Genomic DNA, 8304 nt, shown 5'->3' on the forward strand with positions numbered 1-8304 from the left:
TCTGTAACCCAGACTTTATCTTCCTACCGTAGCTGGATTACAGGCCCTTTACCATCAGGCCTGGCTAATAGAGTATTATTTGAAATATTTTAAACACGACATCTTTATGGTCAACCACACAAGGAAGAAGACTGAAACCCCACTACTTAGGTAGTTTCCCCAGGGAAGCCAGCTCGGCCTGGGACAAACTTGCCCGCCCAAAATTGGTGCTAGGAAGAAAGCACAGACAAGCCAGTCCTCCCAGCTCGGGAGTAAAAGACCTAGAGCTGGTGCCCGCTCAGACCAAGTCCGCGGGACGGGGAGGGGTACCCTCCTCCGGTAATGGTCGCAGTTCACCCACCCACGCCCTTCTGGAAGCACCAGCTTGGACCCGCAGAGCCAGGAATGCAGCCTTGTCAAGGGGCGCGCCAGCGATGGTAACAGGACTGAGGAGTCCCAGTAGGGCTGAGGCGGAAGGTGGGAGACAGGTTTGTTCTTAGATAGAGGAAAGAGACCTTCTGGCAGGGTTCCCGGGGTAACCGCCCCACCTCACCCAGAGCCCGACGTGGCTTGCGCTGGGGACAGCGAGCAGGAAGTCGTACAGGGGAGCGGCTTGGGCAGCGTTGCAGGTGCAGGCGAGGGCGGTGCTGCCAGGTAGACCCGAGGGCACCGCAGGGGTGAGCGTCAGGTCCCTGAACCAGCCAGCAGCGCGCGCCAGGGCGCCAGAGCCAAGTCCAGCGGACCGACGGTACGTTCTGGAAAGGGAAGGAATCCCGGACGCGGGATGCTGCTTTGGGAACCTCAGAGGCTGTGGTCTGGGAGTCCAAAATGGACTTCATCTGGTGGAGGCGAGGTGGCTTCCGGCCTCTGCAAGTGCTGCTGGGGTCTCTGGGACCTTGGGTCCTCCTGACTAGGTTTGGAAGGGGTGAAAATGGAGGGAGGGGGAGGGAAAAAGGAGAGGGCTGCAACAAGATCTTCCCAAATAGCCTGAGCTTCAGGAGCGGGGGGTGTCGTGGCGCAAAGGGCTGTTGCGGGGGTAGTATTTTATTTTCTGGGAAGATGGTGTAGAAGCAACTCACCAAGTCTAGGCTAGCTGAAGAGGCCAGGGGAACAGACAGCGAGGGTGGCGGGGCGAATGACAGAGCCCTTCCAGGAAATGGGAGAGGCTCCAGCACCTGCGAACCCTTCCCTGTCCTCCCGGGCTTCCCAGAAGAGGGCAGGACCACGGACACAGGTGCAGACGTGCCGGCGCGCTCTGGCTGGCGATGGTGCGCGCTCTCGGCGGCCGCGGGAAAGGCGAAAGGCCCGGGGAGCCGGGCCCTTTAAGGCTGCCCGGAGGCGTGTCAGGAAATGCGCGCTGGGCCCGCCTCTCCCGGGCCGCGGCCCCGGACCTGCCAAGCTGAGCCGGAACTCGCACTGGCTCGCGGCCTCGGTGAGGCCTTGCGTCCGCCACATCTCTGTCAGTGTCCCTCAGGTCGCCTCCCTGAGCTCCGTGCCCTCCCTGCAGCCCGCCCTCCCGTAGGCTCGGTGAGCGCTTCCGGGTGCTCCTGCAGCCCGCCCTCCGCGTAGCCCACGCCTCCCTCTCGGTGCTCTGCTCTCCACGCGGTCCGCGTCCTGTTCTTTCCTCCTCCACCCTGCCCTCTGTCCCTTTTCCTTCCTTTCTCCCTGCGACTCGTCCCTATTAGGCACCAGCCCCCTGTCTTCCAGCCGGCCATGGCTGTCAAGGCCCACACCCTTAGCTAGTCCCTTCTCCCTTCCCTGGGTCTTGCCTCATGACCCCCTCCTCTGGGAGCGAGCGCGATGTGGAGCGGCGCGTCTGGGCAAATCCGGAAGGAGAACTTCATCCAAGACCGAGGGGACCGTTAGGTCACCCCATGTGACAATTGAAGGCTGCACCCACAGACCCTAGCAGCTTGGAGCCCTGTAGACCAGGGAATGTTTCTGGTCGTGGGGTGACCCAGCTCTTCTGCCACCATGAACAGGGCCCCCCTGAAGCGGTCCAGGATCCTGCGCATGGCGCTGACTGGAGCCTCTGTGGCCTCCGAGGAGGCCGATGCAGACAACAGGAACAAGCCGTTTCTGCTGCGGGCGCTGCAGATCGCGCTGGTGGTCTCTCTCTACTGGCTCATCTCCATCTCCATGGTATTCCTCAACAAGTACCTGCTGGACAGCCCCTCCCTGAAGCTGGACACCCCTATCTTCGTCACTTTCTACCAATGCCTGGTGACCTCGCTGCTGTGCAAGGGCCTCAGCACTCTGGCCACCTGCTGCCCTGGCACCGTTGACTTCCCCACCCTGAACTTGGACCTCAAGGTGGCCCGCAGCGTGCTGCCGCTGTCGGTGGTCTTCATCGGCATGATTAGCTTCAATAACCTCTGCCTCAAGTACGTGGGGGTGGCCTTTTACAACGTGGGGCGCTCACTCACCACCGTGTTCAATGTGCTCCTGTCCTACCTGCTGCTCAAACAGACCACTTCCTTCTATGCCCTGCTCGCGTGTGGCATCATCATTGGTGAGTGGGGGCCGGGACCGTGGGGAGCAGGATGGGAGGCGAACTGAAGTCCTAAAGGGCACCTTTACTTTATCTGTAAGTTCATGGTCCCTTGCATCAGCAGTAAAAGGAAGAGCCCTGCAGAAAACAACTTCCTTTTGGTCACTCAGCAAGTTAGGGACGCAGCCAAGGTGAAAGTAATTATGTTAGCAGCAACTACAGCATAGACAGCTGTCACTGCCTGCATGCTTAAGGTGTGCCAGGCACTCAGATCTAAGCATTGGATTCATATTAACTCAACTAACCCCATGACAAGGTAAAATATAACCTGCATTTTACAGAAGGAAAACCAAGGCACAGAGAGGCTATGTAACTCGACCAGCATCACACAGCTAATCACTGCCCTAGCTGGGATTTAAACATAGGCAGTTCCCTCCTCAGATCCCACCTTGACCACCATGCCGCTGTTCCTTCTCAAGAGCTCCGGGATCCTGATTGTCTGTCCGGGTGTCCCTCTACAAGGACAGTGCACTTTTAATGAGCTCACTGTCTCCCTCTGACATTGTACCTTGAGGTAACATCTGGAATAGTGGGTAGATACATGTCTTAAAATTTTTTCTTCCCGTGTGTGTGTGTGTGTGTGTGTGTGTGTGTGTGTGTGTGTGTGTGTGGAGGACGCCACAGTGTATGGGTGGAAATCAGGACAATTTGAGAACTGGTCCTTTCTGCCATCATCAGGATTGGCACAAGCACCTTTACCCATCTTCCCAGACATGAATGATCATTGTACATGTAGCATCCTTTTTTACCCAGAAGCCCTCTGGGTGGTGGCATCCCTGTAGTCACCACCATACGACGGAGGAAACAGAAGCTCGGAGAGGCTAGGCTACTTGCCAGGGCCCCACAACTAAGATAGTCTGGAATGCCACACTCTCTGACTGTTTCCCACCAGTCCGCTTTGTTCCCACCCATTGGAAGTTAGCACAGTGCAGTCAAACACAATAACTACAGATCAAATGTGCTTTTAAATTAAAATCAGACGAACTTTTAAACATCTAGCTCCTCAGCTGCAGAAGTTAAAGCCTGGTTCTGCGACGGTCTTTGCGTGTCTGGTAGTCATGTGTAGCTGGGGCTCCTGGCTTGGGCAGCATGTGTTAGGGTCATGCCTGGCTCTGAATGACTGCTAGTTACAGAGACCAAGGCATCGGCTCCCTCAGAGTCCTGGGCGGACAGAAACATGACCTTCATTTGTACCTGCTCAGGTTCTTTAGTTTGTCTTGTTTGGCCTACTTTCTCTTCTCTGGTGTCCCAGAGGCCCAGGCTAGGCACTCTGGATGTGGGGACCAGGCTGCCCTAGAAATGTTCCCCGGGCTGAGCAGCCCCTGAATCCGGCAGTTAGGGGTCTGGGCCAGAGAGGGGCAAGTAAAAAGCTGTCAGAACTGAGTGACTCCCGCCTGCCCTCACACTTACACCCTAAGAGAATAGTATTCCTTACTTCCTCTTTGACCTACAAGGTGCCCTGCAGGGTTAGAAGGGATGGGCCTCCTAAGGGGAAATTTACCTGCAGGAAGGTACAGTCACTGGAGAACCCGAAGTCACAAGTTGCTGATAGTGAGGCAGCTGAGAACCATGACAGTCCGCCTGGGTGGCATGGGAAAGTGGAACTCTGCTGTCCCCAGAACTGGCCTCCTCTGTGGGTCTCCCTTCCTTCCTCCTGTGATAAGGGCTGTGGGGTTTCTAGAGGGAGCAGGGAGCTGGAGGAGCAATCTAGGCAGGCCTTGCAGAGAGGCTGCCAGAGTAGTGCAGGCTGGGAACACACATTTGAATGAGTACAGTTTTCCTGAAGGCGACGGGAGCCATGGAGGAAGATCATTTTAGTTATAAGACAAAGAGTAGGTTGGTCAACATGGGAGCAAGAACATGGCCCCAATTTTTACAGATGAAGGATATTGGAATTCATAGAGATTAAGTAACCTCACCCAAGTAGCTCAGCTTTAAGACCTCAGAGCAGTCAGAATCCAGATCTCACTGATGCCTGCGCTTGTCCTCGCATTCTGTGTTGCTGATCCCTGTGGCAGCAGTAAGCCTCTGCCTTGTGGGAATGCAGGATCTAAATAAAGAGACCAGAGAGCTGCCAGGGGCAGGCACCTACCAACCAGGGGCAGGTACCTACCAACCAGGGTCAGGCACCTACCAGCCAGGGACAGGAACCTACCATCCAGGGGCAGGCACCTACCAACCGGGGTCAGGCACCTACCAACCGGGGACAGGCACCTACCAACCAGGGGCAGGCATCTACCAACCGGGGACAGGCACCTACCATCCAGGAACAGGCACCTACCATCCAGGGGCAGGTACCTACAAACCAGGGGCAGGCACCTACCAACCAGGGGCAGGCAAAGAGCATTGTGTTAAAGGGCAGAAAACAGGAAAGTGGGAAGAGGCCTGGATGATCTGGGTGGATGTAGAAGCAATCCCCCAGAGAGGATGGCTTTGACTTCAAAGAATGGCAGAGTCCCTGGAAGAAGGAGCATGTTTTGGATGCAGCTAAACAGCTCTGTAGTGTGGGGAGCTGAGAGGGAGAGAGGCTAGCCAGATGTGGGAAGCCTAGTGCTGTGGCCTGGGGAACCAAGCAGGCTCTTTGGACAGAAGATGACCCAGGAATAAGTAGAGTCCCCAAGTGACTCTCCAAGCAGCATCTGGCCAGGAGCAACTCTGACCTAAAGCTTAGACTGATGGAGCCAGAGCCAAGGCTTAGAGTCCTGTCACTTGCCCAAGGTCACTTTAGCCACCGACTGGCCCTCCTATAGAACCGTTACCCCTACAGGACATCAGGTTCCTGTCTGTCCGACAGCCTTCATTACAGTGATCACAATTGTAATTCCAGAGGTGACAGAGTCACACTGTCCTTTTTACCGTCCCCTCCTGCTAGATTGTGCCTGGAGGAGCTGCGGGGCCACAGGTTCTGGGTTCTACTTCCTTAGCCCTTGTTTGGTGCCAGCATTAGACTTTGGTTGTGTTGATGATGAGGTAAGGACCACGGAACAGTCTGAACCGTGGTCTCAGAATCCTTATCCCTCTTCACCTTGCCACTCTTCTGTCTCTGCTGCAGGTGGTTTCTGGCTGGGTATAGACCAAGAGGGAGCTGAGGGCACCCTATCCCTGATGGGTACCATCTTCGGGGTCCTGGCCAGCCTCTGCGTCTCCCTCAATGCCATCTACACCAAGAAGGTGCTCCCAGCGGTAGACAACAGTATCTGGCGCCTGACCTTCTACAACAATATCAATGCCTGTGTGCTCTTCTTGCCCCTGATGGTTCTGCTGGGGGAGCTCCGTGCCCTCCTTGACTTCCCTCATCTGGACAGTGCCCACTTCTGGGTCATGATGACGCTGGGTGGCCTGTTCGGCTTCGCCATTGGCTACGTGACAGGACTGCAGATCAAATTCACCAGTCCCCTGACCCACAACGTGTCGGGCACAGCCAAGGCCTGTGCACAGACGGTGCTGGCCGTGCTCTACTATGAAGAAGCTAAGAGCTTCCTGTGGTGGGCGAGCAACCTGATGGTGCTGGGTGGCTCGTCAGCCTACACCTGGGTCCGGGGCTGGGAGATGCAGAAGACCCAGGAGAGCCCCAGCTCCAAAGAGGGCGAGAAGAATGCCATTGGGGTGTGAGCTCCTGCAGGGACAGCTCTGTGGCCCTGAGCACTATTGTTTACATCCTCCTCAGAATATGATCTAAAAGGAGCCAGGCTCTTTCCTGCTAATGTCAGAAAGCTGCCAAATCTCCTGTCTGCCCCAGTGCATTTTGGGGAATCCCTACTGGGAATGGCACTCCTTCCTGCCTCCTTCTGGGGCCTGTCTACCTCCATATCGCCTCTGGGGTTAGGGCCAGCTGCAACCTTACAGGGCTGGATTGATGAAGTAATGTCTTGCCTGCTGCACAGGGGAAACGGGTTATGACCCCGCTGTGGCTGGTTGAAGGGAGATGGATAGTCCCACATCTCTGGGGCCCAGGGCAGGTAGAGCGGTCGCTCAGGTGCTGTTAACATCAGGAACACCCCGCCCGCCTCTGGAGGGAGGTGGGAGCTTGGCTGGTCTGCCCTCTTCTGTGTGGCAGACCCATCCATGGCAGCTGCACCCCGGAGTGGCTGCTGAGAAGCGTACACCTCTGCACTCCTTATTTTCAGCTTTAGAACAGGGGGAGCCACCCATCTTTGCAGGTTAAGTAGGGTGATGAGCCCCTCTGCACCCGCTAACCTTGGCTTTACCTGCCTGGCTTCTCTTGGCCCAGAGCGGCCACCATCCTGTTCTCCAGCACTTGGCCCAGCTCACTGGCCGTACTCCCCCCAACACCTTCATCTCTATGCAGGAAGTGGGGTCTGTTGCCATGTGCTTGGACCCCCAAGTCCCCGTGATAGTAAGAGACATTTATGTTTTCTGAGGCTGGGGCTAAAGGAGCCGACTGGCTCAGAGTTGGCCCATCTGCCTCCTGTCACAAAACAGTCCAGACCAGGTGGCTAAGAACAGAAGTTGGTTTGTAAGTTCTGGGGCAGCAAAGCCAAGATCTAGGAGCCCATAGACCCAGTGGTTCTGAGAAAACCCCTTCTGTGGTAGAAGCACAGACAGGCTGAACACCAGCCCCATTCATGAGGGTTCTACCCTGCTACCTGATCACCCCGAAAGCCTTCAATATAAGGACTCCATCATGAATTTGGAGACAGAAGCACTCAGACCATAACCCCAGCACCACACCCTCCTAACCTCAGGGTAACTGCCATTCCCCTAGTCCCTTCTCTTGGGCCTTTTGTACCCCCATTTCCTTGGGGTAATGTCTGATATTTCTGTTCCTGTCATAAAAGGATGGGGAGAATGTGTCTAGCCTGTGATTCCTACTTCCCACAATCCCAAGTTCTAATGAAGTTGGTGAGGCCTGATGCCCTGAGTTGTATGTGATTTAATAAAAAAAAAAAAAAGAAAGAAAACCAAGACCTAGCATGTGTGTGGACTGAGTGAGGGACACAGGCTCAGTGGGATCTAGAAGCCAAGTCTGCGGGGACCCAATTACAGCAGGCAGCCTTCCTGAGCCTGCAATCAATCTCTTGGGACAAGGATTCTCCATATACCTACCCTGGGAAGTGGGTGGCCAGAGTTCGAGTCTCTGTTAGTACCAGCTGCTACTGGCTGTGTGCTTACTGAGGGCAGACGGCCTATCACTCATCCCCACAGCCATTCCTACTGGGGTGAGCCATCACTGATGCTCCCATTTTACAGATGAGGACACTGAGGCTCGGAGAGGCTTGTGTGGAAAAAAGTAGCAGAATTCAGACTGAGAGCTGGGCCTCCTGCAGTGCCTTGGGCTACCACCAGCTACAGTGCTTGTCACAGAGCAGATGCTCCAAAGAATGCTTGCTCCCTCAGCCTAGAGAGCCTGGTCTTTCTCTCGGATGAGGAAGAGGGCCAAAGCTATGTTAACTTGCCCATTGTATGACCACATACCTGACCAACAACTTGAAGGAGGGAGAATTACCGTGACACCCAACTTCAGAGTGTCAGTTCACGACAGTAAGTCATATGAATGAGATCCAACTGTGTTGGGTCCTTGTGATTCAGTCACTCCTACCAGAATGCTGGGTTGGGGGATGGTGCAGGTGGATGCCGAAGGCAATGGAAGCTTTCTGAGGTGTGGTGTAGGGTACGCATTTCTGCGCCCATGTTTACTGGTGAACCTTGAGTGGAAAAGCCCTGTGGAGGATACACCCCTGCAAGCCAATAGCCCTTCCTGGCAGTGGGTGAATGCTGCTACCCTGTGCCTTATTGCAAGGCCAGCACAACCA

At 55.4% G+C, this 8304-nt stretch overlaps 1 protein-coding gene across 3 annotated transcripts; it reads left to right on the top strand.

Moving 5' to 3' along the window:
* Positions 1-529: 529 nt before the first annotated feature.
* On the top strand, positions 530-7405 carry Slc35c1 (solute carrier family 35 member C1). Of its 3 annotated transcripts, none has more exons than XM_057781885.1 (3): positions 530-727; positions 1962-2491; positions 5583-7405. In XM_057781885.1, exons 2-3 carry the CDS (start codon positions 1993-1995, stop codon positions 6140-6142), a joined length of 1059 nt encoding a protein of 352 aa, XP_057637868.1. In that variant the 5' UTR covers positions 530-727; positions 1962-1992; the 3' UTR covers positions 6143-7405. The 3 variants fall into 3 exon arrangements, with proteins under 3 accessions (XP_057637868.1, XP_057637867.1, XP_057637869.1); XM_057781886.1 differs by lacking the exon at positions 530-727 and adding an exon at positions 1376-1506; XM_057781884.1 differs by lacking the exon at positions 530-727 and having other exon boundaries at positions 1372-2491.
* Positions 7406-8304: the final 899 nt, after the last annotated feature.

Source organism: Chionomys nivalis, chromosome 9 (assembly GCF_950005125.1).
Source record: "Chionomys nivalis chromosome 9, mChiNiv1.1, whole genome shotgun sequence".
Classification (NCBI taxonomy): Eukaryota; Metazoa; Chordata; class Mammalia; order Rodentia; family Cricetidae; genus Chionomys; species Chionomys nivalis.